The 23,021-nt window shown below is 45.9% G+C and overlaps 1 protein-coding gene across 1 annotated transcript; it reads left to right on the top strand.

Moving 5' to 3' along the window:
• The first annotated feature begins 15,940 nt into the window (after positions 1-15,940).
• Positions 15,941-22,748, top strand: LOC142574667 (prolyl 4-hydroxylase subunit alpha-1-like). Its single transcript, XM_075683704.1, has 2 exons — positions 15,941-16,882; positions 22,254-22,748. Exons 1-2 carry the CDS (start codon positions 15,941-15,943, stop codon positions 22,746-22,748), a joined length of 1,437 nt encoding a protein of 478 aa, XP_075539819.1.
• The last annotated feature ends 273 nt before the right edge of the window (positions 22,749-23,021 follow it).

Below are 23,021 nucleotides of genomic sequence, written 5' to 3'. Positions count from 1 at the left end.
GCATGACCAGGGGGACTTGAGTGGAGTGGTCTAACAGTAAATTATAAGTGTTTCTTTCCGAATGTTGGGCGGCACAGTGGTGGCGTAATGTTGGTTCTATAGGCACATCGTATTTGCGGGAGCAAAGTGACTTGACAAGTGTTAGTGTGGCATAACGGAACATTAACCTTGAATTCAGGATCCATCAGCGAGGTCCCATAATCGGGAAGAGTAGGAAAAGCTCATTTAGGGGTTCGGTTAATGCAATAAACCTCGTGATATAGGCTTAAGCGCAAACACTTGCGGCGTGATTGAAGCGTCGGCAGACTTTAATTAACCGTCACTGAAGAAACACTGGTGCAGCCAGCGTAATTAGGAAGCGTATGTAAGGGCGCTGATTACTGCTGAGCTAGGCGAATCTCAACTAAACCGATCACGTTTTAACTTTGATCTAACAACTCACGTGTATAACTTATGCTCTAAATTGGAGGCGAAGGAGGAAAGATGTTACTATTTACGTGTTCAACGTGCGCATTCAATGACATCCCATGAACTATACGCGTGCGAAGGCCGCGCTATGTACTAACATGTCACTAAGGATGCACGCAATGTTCTCGCTAGCACCATTGCCATGCTTTACTTTCGTGACCTTACATTGGGAATTGCTTAGTTTCGAAATCTACATTTCGCAAGAGTTGTAAATGGTGTCTATGTCGGCTTGCCGAACAGAAACATCGGGTGTGTCATTTTTCAAACGAAAAAGGGCACAATAATCAGCAAAGATCTTAATGGAACAGGTAATAATGACCGGCAAGTCATTAATATTATTGGCTCACGCTAGCATGACTGGGTTCAGTCGTCCATGTCACCAATTTGCGGAAGGCTGCGCAAAGAGGTAGCCGCAGTAGCCACGATTTATTTATGCCGGCCAGCCATGTCGCACAGGACCCTCGGGAGAGGCCGACACCGCGGCCGCTGGCGTGTTCTGTTCTCGCGCTACCTGCACGTGAGGCCATCTTTTTCCTTCGCCTGCTTTGGAGGCGATAGTCGCGCCGCTACAATATGCATAAGAAGTAGTAAAACACTCAGAATCGATCCCTGGGATACGCCTGCAGTAAAAAAAAAATGTAGAGGATTCCTATGGCTAGCGTGACAGTATTCTAAGTGCTTAGTCAGAAAGCACTGAATCCTGTCTAGTATATTAGAATCAATAAAGTGCTTGCATATTTTTAGAGGGAAATGGTCGTGTGATACAGTGTGCAATGCTTTAGCGAAATTTAGAAAGATTCAGTTACCAACTATTTGTCGTCGAACGCTGCGAAGAGATCATTCGCAGAGGAGAGTAACGGGGGGTGTCGCACAAAAGTACTTCCTGACGCCACTATCGCAAGGGGCGAAAAGCCATGTCTGATTCCAGGAAACATACCTGGGTTCAGCAAATCATGTGTTCTAGAAGTTAACATGGTACACTTGTTAATAATATTGGCCTGTATTTTAAGGGTAAATTGGTGCTACCAGATTTCTGCTGCGGGACACCCTCACCTCCCTCCATTAGCCTCGCCAAGCAGAAGCCTCTAAGACCTCAAAAAGGTTTGTGCAAGTACAATGGAGCAGTAAACGTTTTGCATTTTCCACGAAACCTTGCGTTTAAGTTATCGTTAAAAGCTGAGCGTAAAGGGGTGAAGCCCGTTAGAAAAAAGCCCGTGTCAAGGATTCCCGAGTTGGAAAGGTGTGTTACGACACAAAAGGAAGAAACGAAAATAATATTTAACATATTGCAACCGTTAACACTGGCAACCGCGTCACCATCGCTATGAAGCAAGTGAATCGTGTTAGATGTGCCGCTAAGGACCCCATTACCGAATTGTCGAGAGTTATCTGAGAGCGTGGAGAGCAAGGTGCAACAATCTAGAACACGTCTTCTGCCTACGCAATGACGTTGTTGTATTCAGGATGAGTGCAATTATAAGTGGAGCAGCGCTTGGGCGTCATCGCCGCTTCCGAATCGGTGAACATGTCCTCTTCTTTTTGTTTAACAAGCGCTTCAGGCCAGCGTTGAAGCATTGAACTTTTGAAGAAGGAACAAGGTGTGTTGTAGAAATAAATCTTGAAAGAAGCAGGCAACTTTTGCTTTTAAGAGACAGCAGTTTTAATGAACGGTGCCATTATAAATGCTTGGAATAAAGTCAGGGACAAATGCGTCAAGTTCTGTGTTGATTGCAGAGAAGCTGTCGTTTTTGTAATCTCGATTTCCTTAGCCTGTTTTTTTTTCTTAGTTGTTTTGTGAGGGACAGAGGTGCGATTACCTCACTCAATAAAACAATGATCGCTAAACTCAGTAAAAAAAAGATCAGTGGGGCAATAAGTTCTGGGCTTGTCGTATGAGATAATTTTTCTGATGATACATCAGGGGCCGTATTCACAAAGCTTTTTCTTGGTAAGCGTCGTTTTTTATCGGGTAATCGCCTTCGCTAATAATATGTCTTAAATCACTATGGACTGTCAGGAACCGCTTATTAGCGTAGTAACTTTTTGTGTATACGGGCCCAGATTTGCTCCTTATAAGCAGCAAATCTGATGTATTAGCAGAACGATTTGAGCAACAGGTAGGCTGCAGGACGAGTTGTCTAAGCTTGAAATCCAGACAGGAATTCAAAAACGACCAACATTCCTTCGAATTATTAGGTAAAATAATAGTTAAATAATAAATAATAGTTCAATTAGTAGTTAAATAACAATAAAGTAAGTAAAATAATAGTACGCAAATTAAGATCCCCGAAGTAACTACGGAACTACACAAATAGGTTAAGTCATCGTATAGATGCGGAGAAAGGCTTGTAGAAGGTATTGGTGGTCCGAAAAATATGCGGGAAATAAACCTTGCATGCTTTATACTTGTACATGCACTGACAAATTCTGAATTACTGCCGACCATATTAATCACATAAAAAATAACAGCATTAGAGAGGGCTAATAGCGTATATCTACCCGACTATTATCTTCCCACCTATTTCTACCCACTTATTTATACTCTGACAGATGAAACACTCCGAGGAAGAATCAGTAGCTCCAGACGTGATTATTTAAGGTATGATAGAGGCACAACGCCTTTTGTTGGGCCTGTTAGGTTAGGCGCACTTATACGGGGTTTCATTCAATTTACTCTACTTGGCACGTTTTCTAACTGGACTGGAACTAGAGCGGATGCATGTATTAACTGGAATAGGGACGTGCTTCGTTTGCGCGATCCCAATCCGACACGCAGTGCCACCATTCTGACGGCGCTCTGCAGTGCTTCTACATACAGCAGCCTTTCGCGGCTTCATCGCGTCATCGCGGATAGGACCAGTTCTGTGCTGACGCACGGCAAATGTAATTCATTTCTTCACCGCCTGTACTAAACGTAGCTATCTCAAAGCCACTGGAGATGTCACAGCGTTCGAATTAGTCTGCATATTCGCAAGGATGTCGTATAAGCTGGTTCTGGGAAATTATTGTCGTTGCGTAATGAAACGTGTCCTACCTATTATTACGTAACGCTGACGGCAAAGAGGAAACCTTACCTCTGGTACTTCTGAATAATTGCATGGCAACGTATACTATAGAAGTCGTGTCGTTGGGCATCCGCTGAATGAAATTTGATTGGATTTGTCGCATTACAATGAAGAAAGTGAATTCCACCGACGTGGCAGTACTAGGCTGATCTGTATTTGTGCCATAAATGCCTATACAAATGTTGTTGAAAGTCCCAAAATTATATTTTCAACCACCAAGTTCACAACTCTAACTCACCGACAAAACTCGATCACAAGTATTCGCTCTGCGCCTTAACCGGATATTCACAGTGATCTGGCAACACTGGCAGTGTCAACCATCTTCTCTGGGGCGTAGTTTCGAACCGCCTTTGTGTTGTGTGGATCGGAGATTGTCGACTTGTGGCTACTCAGGACTCTGAAATGCAACAGATCCCCTTCATCGTCATGCACTTAATGAAGATTTAACTACACTGTGCCCCCACGTATCAATGAATCCATGCTCGCCGGTTTTGTCACCCTTGGATATGCGTACGGACGTCATTCTCAAGAGGCGTACTGCTTGAAAGCCAAAACCTACGCCGAGCCTCATTTCAGGACGAAGTGCGCTTCGAATCTTAGCTTAAGTACTCTAGGAACAATTATTCGTACGCTCTCAAATTTTCGACCGAAATCTCTAAAACAACAATGCATTGCATCACAATCCCACATATTCATAGCGTTCGCTAGAAAACGCGTCATGTGTCAAAAGGCTTTGCTGCAGATCGAAGCTCCGCGGGTACTGTAGTGCTGTTACTGGACGCTGATAAAACTTCGTGCACGCAATAAATGAACGCTTGTGTAACCACCGACGCAAGCACCGGGCGGTAACCCACAGGGTTGTCTGTACAGACCAATCAAACACTCTCCTCGTCCATAGGAGGTAACTTTTGTTTGCTTGAAAAACGAATAACATTGCCTACGCTGAGCGTCTTGTCGTATCTAATTGGCTGACAAGAGGGGAGGAGAACGATCAAGAGGGATCCGCTGGGGCAGAGCCATTGCACTGAAAATCAATAACCGGATGAAGAGGGTGGTGCCGGCCCCTGCGATTGGTCGGCTTTCCCTTACTTAACTTGTGGTGGCTGGTCGAAAATCGCGGCGGCATGCAACGGAAGCTTAAGAATGACGCTAAAACGGACCCTCAGCAAAGAAGAGTTGGCAGAATGAGGTGGTAAACGTACCGAAAGTGCTCGAAAACGTTACACGGCCACGCAAGAAGATTTATTATACGCAAATACACGCATGCTCTCCGGCAGGTGCGAGTAGCCAGCGTCTCAGCGATCGGCGGCAGCCATCTTTTATTCCTTTCTGAACGGGGCAGCCTGCGGCTATTCCGAAGAAAATTCAGTTTTGTTCGGCATATTAATGCATCTTCATGGCGTACACGTCACTTTGACGCGGTGAGATTGTGCGGTTTTCTGACGTCGCGTGACAGGCAGGTGAAGTGGGTGCAGCCCGAAAACTTTTTACCAATAGCCGAGGGCCAATGGTGAAAAGGCGTCGAATCAGAAATGCCTGTTTTTCTTTTTTCTGTGAAATCATGCATAATCAGTGTGTACACATCATATCAGATGCGCAGCTATCGCGGTTTTCGTGACGTCGGGTGACAGACAGGTGAAGTAGGGGTGGTCGAAAAAAGTTTTTGACCAATCGTTGAGGGAGGGCTGATAGCAGAATTGGAATAGAAAAGTTTGGAATAGTTTTACCTTATAGCGCCCCAGGCGCACTGCTTGCGCGGCGTCTTGGTACTATAGCGACGAAAACGAAGAAGCGCGCGCCAATTAAACGCCAAATGAAAACACACATAGCCAACACATATGACATTCCACAACGCACTGCATGGTGAAGCGTGAGGACTGAGCGCGTGGGCGATGACGTTCTGTATGCCGTTGGTGAACGACGGCTGTGAATATATATATATATATATATATATATATATATATATATATTACGTAAGAAGACGCAGATGAAAAGTTATATACAAGTATATTTACAACGCAATATGCCGCACTTGGCCATGAGGCAACAGCCCGCGCTAGCTTCCAATCGTCGTCGTCGTCTTCTTACTGCTCGCCTGTTCGTCATTGGAAATACCATTCCGTAATTTTTTAATGTAGGGCCATGTCCACAATCATCCTACCCGCTGTTCTACTTTTGCTGGCATGGTTATACCTGCTTTGACGGACTTTTCGGAGCTTACAAGACTTTTCAGTAAGTAAATGGCGTCAATAAGTGCTCCGCCTGCAAGCTTATGCTAATGTGTCCAGGCGCTTTTCTCGTCCTTATTTTTTTTCTTTCAGTGCGAATCACAATACAAATTTTGTGACCATTGCGCTTTCTTCCCGAAACTTTCTTTCATTTCATTCTTTGCCTGGAGAATCTTTTGACTAAACTGTGTGCTGCAGAAATCAGTGACGCGCTTTTAATTCCTTTTGTGAGTGAGTGAAACAACTTTATTTTGTCCACTATAGACGTAACAAAACTCCACGCCACCTGGCTAGGCCCACTCGGGGACCATCAGCTGGAACCTGACGGCCCTGTCGCGAGCCCTCTGGACTGCCAGGATTCCTTTTGTGAAATTATTTTTTTACCGACGTCGCATTGGAGTTAGAGACAACGACGATTCACGCGTATTTTACGTGATACTTAAGGATTGAAATTCTGTGCATCGAGGCGTCTGTAAGGGAGTCCGTCCTCTCACATCGATGCTCTTCACGTTGCGCGCCACTCGCACCACTTCGATTTACATTTGCTCTGTCGCTTCATCAGCACACGCAGTATTTTTTTTCTTGCACATATACTCACAGGTGTCACTGAAGACTGTAGTACTTGATGAATATTTGGTGCTTTTTCCTAAGTTGTCGCTGGGTTATAGTAACGAGGTCGATTCATAGTGCGGTCGAACCAACAATTTCTATAAATGATCTAAAGGAATAGAAATAGAATCGGTTATTTGGCCGCAACATCCGTATGGTATTTGGATGTATCTTCCGTGCAGCATCGAGCAAATAAGTCTGTGGTGCATAGATGCAGTGCCCAATTTTGTGAATCTGTCAGGTGTATTAGCAGTGCCGGCCGCTTCTAAGACAGGAACGTTAGAGTAGATTGATCAACCTTTGTACGCAACCCTCACGCACACTGTGAAATTACGTGTGAGTAATCAATGTCGATGTTGAGAATCGCCATGTGTATGTTCAAAGTAGACCAAGGTGCGCAACTTCATACAAATGTTATCGCACGCAAAATATTTGCATAGACTGTATACAATGACTAGGGAAGTAGCAAGAATTACTTTTGCGAACCACCCGCGGAAGAATAATGAAAGAGGCTTAAGCGCCGATGTTTATTTCGCGCGCAGGAATTACACTCGTGTTCGGGTTCGCTCATATTTCTTAATATCACGCGTCTGAAAGAGTGACGAAACAATTTGGGAGGGCGCACATAGCTGAAACCCGTCAAAGGGCCATATCCTAGCTACAGGGGGTAGACCTATTTTCGCATAAATGGCCTTGCTCTCCCTGTGCGGCCCACCAGACCACATGTGGCCCTGCAGGCGACCCTTGAGGCAGTGTCAGTTCGGGCAATACTTTTTAACAAATTGGTTACTGTATGTTTTATATACATACGCCTAAACTATCATCACGGAAACACTGATCTTTATAATCTCGTTGATCAGCTTCCGGAACCCTACTTACTTGTGGGTGATTTTAACGCTCACAACACGTGGGGACATTCGCAATGCTACCCAAGAGGTCGGCTTAAAGATAACCTTCTCCTGAACTCCGATGGGCGCCACTTCAATAAAAAGGAACCAATGTATTACAATCTTTATCATAATTCATATTCCTCAATAGAACGGTTGATTGGCTCTGCCTCTCTATTTTCTTATTTGGAATGGCATGTAATGAAAAAATACATTTGAAAGTGACCACTTCTCAGTAGCACTAAACCTGGTAATACAGCATGATTCTCCTCCACACGTCCCTCGCTGGGAACTAGCCGAAGCTCATTGGAGATCTTTTAAGAAGTCCACGTACAAATACGAGATTTTATAAGTAGTTTTCAAGCCGTATCATATTTTACCGCTAATATAATTGACGCAGCCGAAAAGTTCAACCCTTAAACAGAAGGTCGTTCACGTAGAAGACGAGTTCCCTGGTGGAACGACGATTGCAGACAAGGTCGAAAAAGCAAAACAAAGCGTGGGGTATTCTGCGTCGACACCTAACTGCAGAAAACTTTGTTCACTTCGAGCAGTATAAATCACACGGAAGGCGCACGCGACGACATGATAGAAGAGAAAGCTGGGAGAAGTTTCTTTCGGGAATCAATTCGTATACTTTGGAAACAAAAGTGTGGAATGAGCTCAGAAAGCTAAACGGACAGCAACTGCATTCCTTGCCCTTGGTAAATAATCAAGGAAACAGGTTGGAAGATCAGGCAGACGCTGTTGGAACACCATTTCAGTATGTATCTAGGTTTGCGCACTATACAGAAACATTTGATAAGTACTAAGAAATAGAAGAACGCAAGACTCTGGACCGCTGGTGCCGTGGAAACGATTTATGTAACCGTCCTTTCAACATTGCTGAGCTTATAGCAGCATTGAACGTCTGCCAAAGCACTGGGCCGGGAATAGACAGGAGCACGTATGACGTGATCAAGAACAGGCACATGGACACACAAATCACATTGCTCACACTTTTAATAGCATTTGGGCAGTAGGACACCTTCCAACTCCATGGAAAGAAGCCATCAATGTCGCAGTCTTGAAATAGGATGAATACCCATCCTTGGCAACAAGTTATCGGTCAATGGCGCTTACAAGCGGTCTGTGTAAGCTTTCCGAAAAATGATAAATCGCCATCTTTTGCATTTCCTAGAATAAAAGAACATGCTTGATCTCTATCAATGTGGTTTACAGAAGGCAGGTTCACAAACGACCATCCTGTGAACATTGAGGCAAACATGCTCGATGCATTTGCCCATAAACAATGCTTCTTGTCAGGATTTCTGACAAGAAAACTAACAAACGTGAAGACCCGTCGCTACGCGCACCTCATCGGCCAATCGAACAGCCCTGATTTTGAACACTGCCAGATGCCTCAAACACTGGTACACATACTGTGCAATTGCCCAGCATATATGCCGGAGCAAAGGATGTTAGAAAGTTTCCTAGACAGCGTTGGCAGGCGACCACTGTCGGAGGAAGCTATCCTCGGCCCATGGCCTGACACTGCAACTTGAATGCTTGCAACTGAAGTGTTGTTGAAGTTTCTGCAGGATACTAAACTCGACGAGTGGCTTTAGCAAGCAACTGTTTCATGTACATAAGCACTCACCACTTCTCTTATCATCATCACCCATCCCAGTACTTCCACTGCCCTTCCCTCTTCCCCAGTGCAGGGTAGCAGACTACAGAGCACTAGCTCAGGTTGACCTCTCCGTCGGTGCTATCAATAAATTCTAGTTCTTCTAGATAAGTAAAACGCATATGACACCACATGGCCCTTCGCTATTATCAAAGCCCTATCGGGAATAGGCAATGGTGGCAACATCCTCAGAATAATTAAAAGCTACCTCTCACACCGTACTTACCGTGTTCGAATTGGCGATGCCCTGGTTAGGTCATTTATACAAAAACTGGTGTACCGCAGGGTGACGTACTTAGCTGTACCATTCGTACTGTTAAAATGAATTCTTTACGTTCGTATATTCCACACGGTATGTTTTATTCTGCCTATGTCGATGATGTGCAGATTGGATTTAAATACTGTAACACCGCAGTCTGCGAGCGACATGTTCAGTTTGGGCTGAACAAAGTCTCGTCGTGGACATATCAGAACCGCTTCAAGCTGACTCCACAGAAAAACTTCTGTGTCCTCTTTACAAGGAAGAAGGACCTCGTGCCAGAGCCTAGGATCCAGCTCCATGGTCAGCGCTTAGCTTCGAGCACACAGCACAAATTTCCTGCTGTCATACTTGACAATAAACTTACATTCATTCCACATATAACGTATCTGAAAGCGAAATATTTGAAAACAATGAACGTTCTTATAATTCTGGCGCACACGACATGGGACAGTGATAGGGGTTGCTTAGTGAACCTGTACAGGAGCCTCATACGGTCATGTCTGGACTACGGTTGTGCGGTGTATCAAACTGCCACTCCAAGCGCATTAAAGGTTTTGGATCCCGTTCACCATTTCGGTATTCGTCTGGCCACAGGCGCCTCAGAACAAGTCCTGTACAGAGTTTATACATGGAATTTAATCAGTGGCCCCTCCACCTGCAACGAACATATATAAGCTTCGCATACTTCCCCAAAGTACTATCAACTGCCGAACACACTCCTTATAAAACCGTTAATGGTTTGACATCTCCCACACTATTTCCCAACCGACCTTCAATGAGAAAACCTTTCTCACTACACGTGAGGAAGCTGAGCGAGGAAATCAACACCCACTACATAAGCATCCACTGATGGCACCAACGAGCCTGTTGCCACCGTGGCAGTATCAACTGATAGAATGCGACACTTCCTTTGTCGAAGTTACAAAGCATGCTTCAGAGCTGCACATCCGTATGCACTTTCAGGAACTTCAATGGAAGCATTCCTGTCCACTATTTTATACCGACGCATTGAAGTCCCCCAATGGCACATCCTATGCGCTGGTCGAGCCATCCTCCTCGGAATGCAATATTCTGCTCGCAGAAATGAGCATCTTTACGGCAGAAGCTTATGCATTACTCTCGCCTCTAAAACACCATAAAGACATTATAACTGCAAAAAGCTGTCATATTTACAGACTCTGTAAGCTTAGTAAGAGCTTTAGTGTCTTTACGGAAACATAAGAATCCACTAGTGAATTACTTCTATTAATGTATGTGTACTATGCATGCAGCTAACCAACATATTGTAATATGTTGGCAGCCTGGACACAGAGCCATGGCGGGCAATGTGCTTGCAAACCTGCTACATCTATAACAACGACAGTCTATAACACTATACCATAGCTATCCCTTCCACAGACTTGAAGCCTTTCCTGCGCAGAACACTCAGAAACCTTTGGCAATCTATCTGTGAACGTGAAACTTCTAATAAACTTCATTTAAACTTCATTTAATTTAGCCGCTCTTAGGAAATTGGCCTTCAGTAACAAAAGCGCGACAAACTGATGACATGTTCTGTCGGCTGAGAATAGGACGCGCATACGGTACTCATTCTTACCTGCTGACTGGCACAAAACCCCTCTCTGTGGTAGGTGGGGCGAGAGGCTGACCGTTCTCCACGTCTTGTGGCGTGTCGGGAAGCAGAAGTTCAAAAAAAAAAACAACCTTTTCCTATAGATACTGATGCCACATTCCCCTTCATCCGGTAATGTTTTTCGGAGCAGAACCAACATTTGACCATAAATCAGCTTTGAATTTTTTACACAATGCTTTTATTGCGCGTTATAAGCCCACGATATTCGTAGCGCATCCTCTCGCGAGACGCTGATGCTGCGATTGTAGCAACCTGTATGGCACATGCCTCTGGGTCTTTGTGCTGAAGGGCCTTGGTGAGAGAGTAGTGTTACTTGTAGCGACATATTTAAGTACATCACCTCCTTATAGCACGTCGTTTTTTTCATAGCATATGTCATGTATCATTGTCCAGTTTTATTTAGAATATATTAGCGAGCTTACCAATAAAAATTTTAGGCCTCTATTAGCCATGTTTAACCCACTTTTCGGTTATCATTATTCGTTTAGCAATGGCAGTTTCTTATTATACCCTTGGCGCTCATTGGTCCCTTCTGGCCTTTGCGCCAATAAACTCCAGTCATCATCATCAACTGGCAAAGCTTCAATGCCAAAACGGCGAAATTTTCTACAATATCGAAGGTAGGGAAAATGCGTGGCGCCATTGGATATGAGATATTGCTAGGCTTAAAATGTAACGCGCAGTCGTTTCACGTTTATATAGTAAGAAAGTCACGCGGTAAAAAAGTTTCGCAGCATGCTATACTCCTGTAACAAGTGAAGGCGAAAACCTGCGCCATGTTTGGTAATATATTAAGTTATGCAATCGGCGGGGTCAGACTTCTTGCCAGACATAGCTAGCCGCGCGCAGTGCGAAGTAAACATGTGGCAAGCCGTGACATGCTGCAATACCTCCCATGGACGAAATTGGCACCGTAGGACAGCTTACACGAGCAGATACACTGCGGCGCTTTGTATTCATCAGCAGGGCATCGCATTTAGCTGAAAGTAATAAACGAAAAAAAATCAATAACCTGAAATCAATAACCTGAAACCAATAAACGAGGCATTCAGGGGGCGCTTGACCGTTTTCTCCGCAGCACCGCCTGGGCAGCGCATCTGGCCTATACAAAAGATCATATTGGCGGACAAACTCGAGAGAACTCATAGTTTGTTGCACTGGCACGACAAGGCTGATTTATTGCCTTTTGTTCTCGTTTTCAATAAAAAAATGTGATTTATGAGAACACCGACTGCTTCTGAATTCCCGTCTTTGCCCTTGTTTTGCCATACTACTTAAAGGAGGTGCTATATATTCACATATTCCTGCGACTAGAAATTTTAATAGTAGAGGTACGTTAATTAGCTACTAGGCCACCGCCACCAATATAATACTTATACCACACCAGTAAAATGGCACCACGGCACATGTACCAGTCTCTTGGGACCAGTCCATCAGAACAAAGCACCAAAACCCACAGCTGAAGCTTATTTGGGAAATAATGTATGGTCTCAGAACTTCACGAAATTTTGAGATCAGGGGAGCTCTAGATCCTAACTTACAGAACTTTCTATTGTCCGATTCGAAAGAATGCGGCTATGACAAAATAGGTAATCGCTGCTGCAAGCTTGTTTTCTTCTTAGAATGGCTGCTAATTGTAGCTATGCCGCACTCGCAGCTAGCGGCCTACTCTATAGGCTTCGGCTTTAGAGACATTTCGCTAAATTATTTTGTTGCGAATTTTGCACAGTGATTATCCATCATTATTAGTAGAAGGCCGTTGCACTCGTCGTGATTGAGCGCACAAGCGTGTTCATTTGGAAAGGTTATTTATCGGCAGAATGCACGAAAGCATAGGGGTAAAAAGTTAATTGATTGAATAAATTGCGGACAGTCAATTTTTTATCCGAACACCCACAATTGATTGAATAAATTGCGGACAGTCAATTTTTTATCCGAACACCCACTGGCACGCTTCGGCCTCCGCGGCCCGAACCCACGGGCCGTCCTGCTTCCAGCTTTGATCTCCCCGCTACCACTTGGGTGCCCTGGCGATCCTGAGCCGCCTGCTTTAATATAACTTCAGGTGCTCTCCTAAGGCCTCAGTGTGCCGTTTACATGTGCCCTCCTGGAGCAGTGCAAGTAAAAAATGCTACCCATCGTGGGACTAAAAAATCGACCCGCGACTTATACAACACCTGTGAGAACCTTGTTCCTTCAGACACAGCGATCACCAAATGGGGCGTCCGTGCCCACTGCCTTACCGCGGGGGCAGCCAGCGGCCGAGCGTAAACAAAGTGGACCGCACTCCGCAATGCTGTCATGCCAAGGGGATAAACGCATACAACACGCGTTAAGAAACCCCCTTCGTTGTCCCTAGGCCGACTCACATATTCAAGGAGCTAAGGCCCCCAGATTTTCCCTCTCGCACCCGCTCTTACTCTCGTCTGCGCAGAAACGTCGAGCGCCGTGAGAAACGCCACGCGCCACTGTACGTACTAGCAATTGTAAAAACTCGCCCGGGCGGGCCGCCGTACCTTGAAAGCCATCTGCGATGGGGACAGAGTCCGCGCTGCGTTGCGTTTTCACGGCTTAGATCATTTTGTCAATTTGCTCGCTGCCGCTGCCGCGTTTCTCTACTGCAGCGAGTTTCCGCAGTCATCTAGGGAGATGCGTTCCTATTTGCTTGTGCACACGTGACACCATACCTGTTAATTTATTTAATACACCTGCCTTAACATGTTTACACTACTGATTAAACTTACTTAGTACTTCGTACTTCCTTACTTCGTACAGCTGTCCACCAATTTGCTATCGCAATGAATACTTCGCCTTTCGGGCGAATTTGCGGCCTTTCTTTAATTATACTTTCGTGGTCGAGGCCCTATGGCCTTTATTCTCGGTATAGATAAGCGCGCTCCCTTCAACATTGCATTTGAACTATTTCCGTTTTCCAGCTTTCCTGAAGTGAAATCCGCAAGAAGGTATACAGGGTGATTATTTTTAAGTTTTCTAGAATATTTAATTCTAGTCCTTCAGCTGAATTATCCGAAGAGGCGCACTTTATTGGCACAAGAAATCGAAACTCATAGTTAACTAATTTAAAGAACTTAATATCCTCTTTATTAATTACATTACGGCACATATCGGAATTTACGAATTGTAGCCGGTGAGTTCGCAAGACGTATCCACTTGAAATCAATCCCTAGGATTACACCAATGTCGAGATATTATTTCCCAAAGAGTGCGAACAAATAAAGAGCGTTCCACTAACCTTCGTGCTTCAACGCATAGAAGAGCAGTTTGCTAACAAACTGAGTGGAACAACAGCGCTTTTAGGGCTTGTTTGATCACGGATATCTGCATATGATGCGGAGTAAAGGACGAAAGAGGATTATTGCAAAAATTATACACAAAGTTTGCAGATCTTTATTTATTTATTCAAAGCGGAATTTATTCCGCTTTGCAGTGGAATAAATTGAAATCGGACGTGAATCGCTTTCTTGCCCATGCCCTAAAACATTGCGCTCACCATGCTCGTACGGGAGAGCACCGAGAAAAATGGCTCCCTAAATGTTTAAATGTCTTTAAGTGCTTCTTCCAGAGTGCTTAGATTCCTTTTTTGAAAAAAAAAACAATTAGAGCCATTTCTTGTAGGGCGGCAGTCGAGCGAATGACAATAATTTCTAGAAAAGCTTCAGAGCTTGAGGTTGCAGTGAGTTGTGACCTACATGCCCAAGCATCCACGGTCAGTTATGTAAGAAATTAACAACAGAGAACGACTGTTATTAGACACTGGGCCACGCTTTAGCATATAGCTTTGTGCTGCGAGCTTAGCTACTTGGATTTATTGACTTCACGCACGTTGTCTACTTGCAAAATATCCCGCAGACTCTGCCGCTCGCTGGCCCTGACTGGTGGCGTCAGGGCGGTGGTCTGCTGAACTAGGCGCACACAAAATGCTGCACCTTGTGCGTATCATCTAGAACCCCTTAAACTACGTAAAGTAGCGACACTTTCCTCCTCCGCCTACACTCCTCCTCGTTTCTTCTCTCTTTCAGGCTTCCCCCTCGACCGTAGCGCGGCCTACCCTGCTCGAGAGTAGCGACGGCGCCAACATGCGCTCCTCGCCACTCCGTAGACGTTTCTCGAGCAAAAATGGCGCTGATGCACGGCGCGAGGGCCCACGTGATGCTATTAGGCCAATAGCGACGCGGGGTCGTTCTCGGCCAGAGCGCGCGAGCAGGAGGCGGCATTCTTCACAGCGTGGCACTACTTTACAAAGTTTACGGGGCTTTGGTATCATCGAGCGGCCGTGGTCATGCCGATCACGTCAGCAGCACTCACTGGAATCTGTGAGATGTAGCGAGTGCCTTCATCATCTGCTGCTTAAATTTCAGCACACAAGGCTACATCTATGCTGCTTTGATTCCTAAGGGCAACATGCCTCAGAGAAAGGTCCCTGTCATTTACCGCTGGAATGTCCGCCCAGGAAACTAGGTTGTATGTGCTTCCCTCCTCTCTTTCTCATTCTATCCCTACCAAGTCCCTTCGTGCAGGCTAGTCAAGTCAGCCTGAACTTCCCCTTGTTTACCTCCCTACCTTTTTACAGAAAATTCCTTATCATCATTTATTTTACGCTTAAGGGCCCTTTACGGGACATTACATAAGTGGCCAGAGGGGAACGAGAAAAAAGAACGTCATAAAACAAGCGCAAACAAACAAATACGCCGTACAACAAAGAACACAATTTGTATTATTAATGTTGGCTAGTGTAATAGCGGTCGTGGAAAATTACAGAAAACAGAAACGGACAATACATAAAAAAGGCGCAGCAAGAGAGGAGAAAAACATAATTGCAAAACTATATGCAATGTATCTCTCTTTGTGTAGCTTGTTGGTGCCAGACAGATTAAGCATAATTTTCCCGATGACGTAAACGGTATCGGCGTCTAAAGTACCTTTGTGTCCAAGCAACAAACGAACAGCAATGGCATAACTTCGTTATTTTCCGCCTCTTGAAAGCAAGGCAGTAGGAAAGGTTGCACAGCGACATCGAAAGAAGACGAGAAAGTACCCAAGAACTTGGATAATGAACTATCTGTGGCACTTTGTTTTCTTCCCGTTCGCATTCGACCTAATGACGTGCTGCGACGACCTGTACACATCCACGCGAGACTTAGGAGAAGTAGTTCGTACCGAGGGACTTGGATACGACGACGGACGCTTCCTACTTTTGCTCGAAGAAATGCGTTTGAAGAGAGCCCTGCACGAGTACGAGCAGTTTCTGGTGAAAGTGTCACAATGCGCGGGAAGAGACGTGCTGAGTACTTTCGTTTTCGTCAACCGCCTCTCACGTATTCACTCGCATCCACTGTTTCTTGCTAAGCGTCGCCCGCTGAAGGCGCTGCGGGCCGCCTTCAGGTCCCCTTCGTCAGAGGCGTGGTGGCCCACGGATTGCGATCTGAGTGGAGCTGCCACCGCAGTCTGCAAGCTGCAGCATGTCTACGACATATCGGCGAAAAGCATGTCAGCGATGCATTCCCGTTTGCTCCTCCCAGTTTCAACGGAAGATCTGAAGGACGTGTCCAGGGGCTGCTTTCTCGTGGGGCGTTTCGGCAAAACCTCGGAATGGTGCTGGATGGTTGATGAAGCAGCGTCTCTGTCTGGTAACAGGCTTGACCGCAAGATCCAAGTGGGCCTGAGCTGGCTTCAAGCAAACGACATCAGGTTGCTTCATTGGCGGCAAAGAAATAATGCCAGAGGAGTGCCCTACCCCTCGCCACCAGAAACAGACATCAGTGATTACCAATCCACCTGCACTAAACGCAGTGATCTGAGGCCTTTGTCGAACGAACTCGTCTGCAAGATGTCCACAAACTACGGAGACCCACATTTGCTACTCCAGCCCTACAAGATAGAAGTACTTTCCCTGAAACCTCGAATTGTTCTTCTGATGGACTTCCTCACCACAGCCGAATTAAAATACATTCGCGCAGCTGCGCAGAGATGCCTTCGACGTGGCGAAGTATACACAGGCAATGGGCCGGATGGTTCTACCAGTTGGAAACGCACCAGCAAGGTTAGTGTATATCAGCTATACGTTGCTTTTAAAATGCTCATATTGCCCGGCTTGATTTTTCAATGAACGACCGTGCTGTTGCGTCTGAAGCTAGCCTTCCTACACCTCTCAGCACTTGTGCAGTTACTTTCCATCGGAAGCTTTCCATCGAACAATAATAATTCATGATTTAGTGTTCGGTATGATCGGTGAAAAAGACTCCTAGTGGGTCACACACATTCATATGTGAAAATTTGGGGGAGGGGGATGAGTTGTAACGCAAAATTATTTTTAGAGATTATTTCGACCTCGTCACTTCAAACTGACGTAGCCCTGAACACAAGCAAGGGCGGTGGCGCGGAAGGTTATTCCAACAGTCCAATCAAATATTCTCCTAGTTTATAGGAGGTGACCACTGTTGGGCTTTAAACCGAATGGCATTGCTTACCATGACAAGTTTTCCTTATCTGATTGTCCGACAAGAAACGAGGAGCGTGTAACAGAGGAGAGGATTGGGTGGGGCTGGGATTGCACAGTGATAACCGGTTGAGGGTAATAGTGCCCGCCTCTCCGATTGGTCCGTCTCTCTTTGCTTAGCTTGCCATGTTTCGTCAACGATTGCGGTGGCGTGCCACCGGACGTTAGAAATGCCGCTGGAATTTTCGCTCAGTGAAGAATATTTGGCAGAGCGGTGTTGTACTCGTTAAAACGGCTTGGCAATGTTTTAGTGCCGCACAAACTTTTTAATATATGCAACGAAATCACTTCTCGCCGCAACAGAGTGATCGGCGGAGAGCTATCTTCTGTTCCTTTGGGAACAGGGCCCAGCAAGTCTCGGGCTGTGCCAAAAAATGCTCAGTTTCCTTGGGCGTATCAATGCATCTTTTGTGCGTGCACATAACTTTGGCATGGTAAGCTTCCGTGGTTTTGTGGCGTCACGTTAAAGGCAGGAGGAGAAGAAGGCGCCGGAAAACATTTTGACCAATTTCGGTGGGTTAAGGGTGACAAAGGTGTAAAATCGGAAAGGAGTTTCTTTTTATTTTGTTCGGCTTTATCATGCATAGCCAGTATACGTACACGCCATCTTCAGATGAAGTTGCTAGACTTTCATGGCTTCTCGGGATTCACAGGTAGCATGGCCTGAAACCCAGAACTGTTTCCCGAACGCTGACAGTCATTGAAGAAAACGGAATAGAAACCGTTTGTAATAGGTTTACGCTATATAGCGCCGCTGGAGTCTATAGTGCTTGAACAGTTTGGATCCTTGGGTACGCAAGCCGCTTGAACGTCAAATTATGAAGCTATTTACTTCATACAATATAGAATGTTCTAGAAGATGCTGTTTTTCACACCAGTGTTCACATGATAAAAAAGAATGCTGCCCTAAATTCAGTCATGTCACTATCATGCTATCTGGCAAGTCCCCATTTCATGACAGCGCTGCATATGTTAACACAAATAACTGTTAAGATGTTCCCGACATTCCTTTCACCGTTATAAGTACCTTTAAAAGTGCAGTACTACCTTTTGAAACAAACGACGCGTGTAGGAAGCAGAAAAGGTCGATTTGATAAGGTTTCTCTATCGGGCCACCTACGCGCTTGGCCACGCTTATGCACGATTCACATCTGAGTATTACGGCAAAGAACGTGCTCTTTTACGGCTTCCACCGCCGCGACATTTCGCCCATACTGCGCAAGGTAAGCATACCCGGTAGCGAACTTATAATAGAAGCCCACACGTTCAAAACATGGCGGTTCACCGGTGGTTCATGGAGTTCAGCGCCATCTGTGTGACGAAGGAACACATCCGGCGGAACAAGAAATTTTGTGATGCCGTATCCATTAAAAACAGAAGTGAGGGATTTTTTTTTATGTCAAAGGCGCGAAATTTGTTATCGTGGCCTGTCATTAAAGCTGTTTGTATTGTGGTGTTATTTGAACTGCTCCACAGTTCAATTAGATTGGCGTTTTGTCTTTGAACACACAAAGCAGTGCAGCAAGCAGTCAGCCATACGGGTGTAGAAATTGCACCCATGCAGAGGACATCGTTTCTTTGCAGGCCAAAGAAAGCTTTGGGTGTTGACTGCTGGCTGCACCATCAGAAGCCAAGCCCATCGGCCAGCGCAGCTGCAAGAAGGCCGCTAAAGTGAACTTACATGGCAGTTGCACTAACTGCTTTTGACTCAACACCTGGAACGCAGAATGTTGCCTTGGTACAACACCCACATTAAGCAGCTTTCTAACAAAAAGAAACGTTTGTACGGATCAGCTAAAACGTCTGCAAATGATGCAAGATGGGCAGCCTACAAACGCGCCATGTATAACTACACAACATGGCTTAAGCAAGCTAAAGATAAGTTTTCAAGGAACACTTTGCCATCCATGCTAACTACTGATACGGACTTGGCGGTATGTCTCTGACTACACAGTCCAGGCTTTGCCGGCTATCGCTGACTTTTTTTTTTTTTCAGAACATTCGCAACTTGAGCGGTAAACATCACATTAACACCGGCCCGGCCCGCGGCTTTCTTGATGTAGTGGCACACGCAATGTACATACGGGATGTGAAATCCCTTATGTACGGGCGTTTTCACATTTTGACCCCATCGAAATGCGGCCACAGCGGCCGGGATTGGATCCTGTGACCTCGTGCTTGGCAGCGCATCACCATAGCCACTAAGCCACCGCAGCGGGGGAGGGGGCGGGGGTCTATGAAGAAATGCATTTGGAAGTTCGCTTCTTCGTACCGTTACTGTGCATATTTATTCACGCCGTTTAATAAAAAGACTGAAGCAACCGAAAATTTGCTTTCGGGTTTCGATAAGAATTAAGTACTTCCGCAAGAAGTCGGCTATCGTCTGCTCGCTCTTGGCCGCTGCCGGCCGCGTATGAATTTCGACTTTGGCTGCCCTGCTCATCGGTGTCGTAGCCGTTGGGTGCCGCTAATTTTGTTTAGTCTGGAACGCTCGACTAGCCACGAACCCCGCGAGACTTCAGCTCCGACCACACGTACATTTCCCAGCGCGCGCGCGCGCGCGCTCACTCCAGGTCCTTCCTGGTTACTGGCATTGGCAGACTTCGCTACGTATTGAGCTATTCAAAGCGCTTTAAAATGCAGAAGTTGGATGTGGCTACTATCCGTTTGGTCAAGCTGGTGCAGGACAAAGCCATTCTGCGCCACGCAGCAGGGCCAGCATGTAGCACATCGGCATGAACGCGCCCTCCAGCCCGATCGTGCATGCCCAAAGCAAAGGCTGCTCATTTACGCAATACAGTTAAATGTGTAGCTGCGTTCGCTGCGTAGCGTAGATTTCACGGCTGCTGCGACGAGCCCGCTCACTGAGCGCACGTTGTCTCGTAAAGGACAACCGCGTTTGGCGCGTCGCAGGCGCCAAAATCGGAAATAGTGGCGTCTGCGTGAACATTCAAAATCAAACTTCAATGGCGCTACAGGAAGACGTTCTATCGGTGCAGCCCTTCGGGCACGTCTGACTAAGCCGTAGGCTTCGCAGTGCGAGGCATTGAAGGAGGAACTGGAGCATAGCAAAGGGGCTGAAAGGTGATCACTGATTGCCAGTAGCTCCACTTCTGCTGAAAGCATGGAAATACTGTTTGTTGCAAGGTGTTTCTCAAATAGCCACGTTTAATTATATATGTGTTTTTTCGACTTGAATAAAATAGTTTCAGGGCTCACAGTCTGGTCCGGCAACTTATCCATCTGTGCATCTTTTTCGTGTTCAGAAACGTTTTAAAACGCGTCAATGAGTTCAGCATCTCGCATGCATACGAGAAGATACGCATTATCCTCAGTCCTTCGGGGCACATTTTGTGTTTCACGCACTCATTTTGCAAACCTCTTTTTTTAAACAATGTCAAGAAGAACTTTCGTTTCGATCTTGAAGCGCGAGTAACACCTAATCAGATGTTTATAGCCAATCAATTGACATTCTCTGCGTAACAATCCTCTCCCAGTTTCAAAGGGCTGAACTTGAAAACAAGCCGATGCTCTTCATATTGGATAAATGAGAGTGCCTCCCAATTGTTCGAGTCCCTTTACTGCACAAGATTCATGTGGTGGGGGCCAAGGTGACCGAAAGCGGCAGCGTATTACTCCATTTCGTTACTAGTGACTGATCAGTGCTCCGACTATTGATGTTCTTGAGAATGTTGTTCTGCGAGTGCTTTCTCCGTTTCATTGCCGTCGATACCAACACAGGAGGGTATCCACATAAAGGCAGTGTAATAGCCATCGCTTAAATACTTGAATAAGGCTAGTGAGTTCAGACACAATTTGTTAGAAGGATCAGTGAAGAAGGAACCAAGACGGCGTTCTATGCAAGGCACCGTTTATACTTGCCTAGCGCACTCTCCGTAACTGTCGTTGAGACCGTATGCGAAAATCGGCAGAGAAGGAACCTTCAACCGCACTAACTGGCCAGTGCGTGTACACTTGCAGGTAATCGTGACGAGTTGTGTCTAGGTGTTGAAGCACTGAAGTGCGTAACTCTAAAGATGGGAATGCTTGCAGCGAAAACCAGGGATGCTAAGATCATAAGTATTACAGTCTAGCAACCAAGACGCATAAGTCGGTTGCCTTTGTTGGGAATGGTTGATGGTGATGGCGCGTATTTATTGCCACATAAACGTGTGAATGAGGTCTAATGTAGCCCTCCAAAGAAGGGCTTTGCAGGAACGGACTCGCTGCGTCGAAGGAGATCTCTTAACGAGACTTTCGAGGACAAAAGACGAAGCGGGAGACACTGAGACCCATGTATAACTGTTGTTTGACGCTGGCTGAGAAACACCCAAAGACAGGCGGACATACTTTCTGTGGATGATCTGAAGTCGTTCATGCTGTCTCTGGAACTGAGATATCAGCGTCAGTGGATAAAGTATGGGATCTGTCACTACAGCAGCGAGGACTTTCTGCATTTACTTCGGGTGGTTGCCCCAGCGCACGCCCGTCATGTGTTGAAATTCGCGAAACCTTTGCCTGAATAGCACACTACTTTAAGTCGGTAAATAGAATGAACAAAGAACAGACACGAGCGCTGTGTCTGTCGTCTGCTATTGCGTCGTTTAACAACGTTGTCGCTTCGCCCAATGAATTTTTTTATGCTTAATTTGCAACACTGTACGGAACCAGTCAACAAGTGAGTCTGCTGTCCACCCGAACGGCCAGGAAAAGAACACTGCTCGCTTGACAAATTGTGTGGTGCCATAGCCAACTACAACCTTGTATAGCCTTGCGCCTAAGCCTGGAGAAAAAAGAAGTGATAACTTCTCAGCTGATAATGATAGACTTTATTACCACTACAACACTTTGGAATCTTGGGGAGCATTTCATACTTGTTTCTCATTTCTGATCGCCGGACGCATCTATTTTGTAGGTTGGCTGGCTCTGGGACATAGATCACCGTGTGCTGCAGCGCGTGACTCGTCGAATGGCTGTAGCAACGAACCTGTCCCTGCAGTCAGCCGAGGACTATCAGGTGGCCAACTACGGCATCGCAGGTCATTACTCACCGCACACGGACGCCATGTCATTCGACAAGATAGCGGACCACATCGACCGCAAGGATGGCAACCGGCTGGCCACGATGCTGATGTACCTTTCTGACGTGGAAGCGGGCGGCGCCACCGCTTTCGTGAACCTGGGCGTCGCCGTCAAACCAAGTGCCGGCTCTGCCCTTTTCTGGTACAACGTCAAACCGTACACTGGCAGCGGTTCCCCAGAGTACTTTTCTTTTTGGCACCAGAAAAGAGCGTCTGACCCACTGACCGAACACGTCGCATGTCCCGTTTTATCGGGCTCGAAGTGGATAGCTACCAAGTGGATACACGAGAGGAACAACATCGACGTGCGCTACAACACACCAGGCTAACAGACAGTTTCGCCAGGACAGCAGCAAAGTTTGTAAAATATTCGGTTAGTTCTCAAGTTCCTGCGACTGCGATTTCTCTTAGTGATTTCAAGAAAAGAGTGATGCTTTACTGCACGAAAATGATTCTGGTATCGACTTTTGGGGGATGGTGATATCAGTGATTCGTACTTGTGCCCTCATGTCTGAGAAAACTGCGAAGCTACGCTTCATTTCTGCCGCCGTGTATTAAAGACCTGTCATGAAAAGTCAGTCTCTTCCAGAAGGTGAAGCATC

The sequence above is a fragment of the Dermacentor variabilis genome, chromosome 3 (assembly GCF_050947875.1).
Source record: "Dermacentor variabilis isolate Ectoservices chromosome 3, ASM5094787v1, whole genome shotgun sequence".
NCBI lineage: Eukaryota > Metazoa > Arthropoda > Arachnida > Ixodida > Ixodidae > Dermacentor > Dermacentor variabilis.
This window is presented reverse-complemented; position numbering and strand designations above follow the sequence as displayed.

Coding starts and splice junctions, on each gene's coding strand:
- LOC142574667 (XM_075683704.1), top strand. CDS start 15,941: ATGACGTGCTGCGACGACCTGTACACATCCACGCGAGACTTAGGAGAA. Junction 16,883..22,253: donor GTTGGAAACGCACCAGCAAG/GTTAGTGTATAT, acceptor TCTATTTTGTAG/GTTGGCTGGCTCTGGGACAT.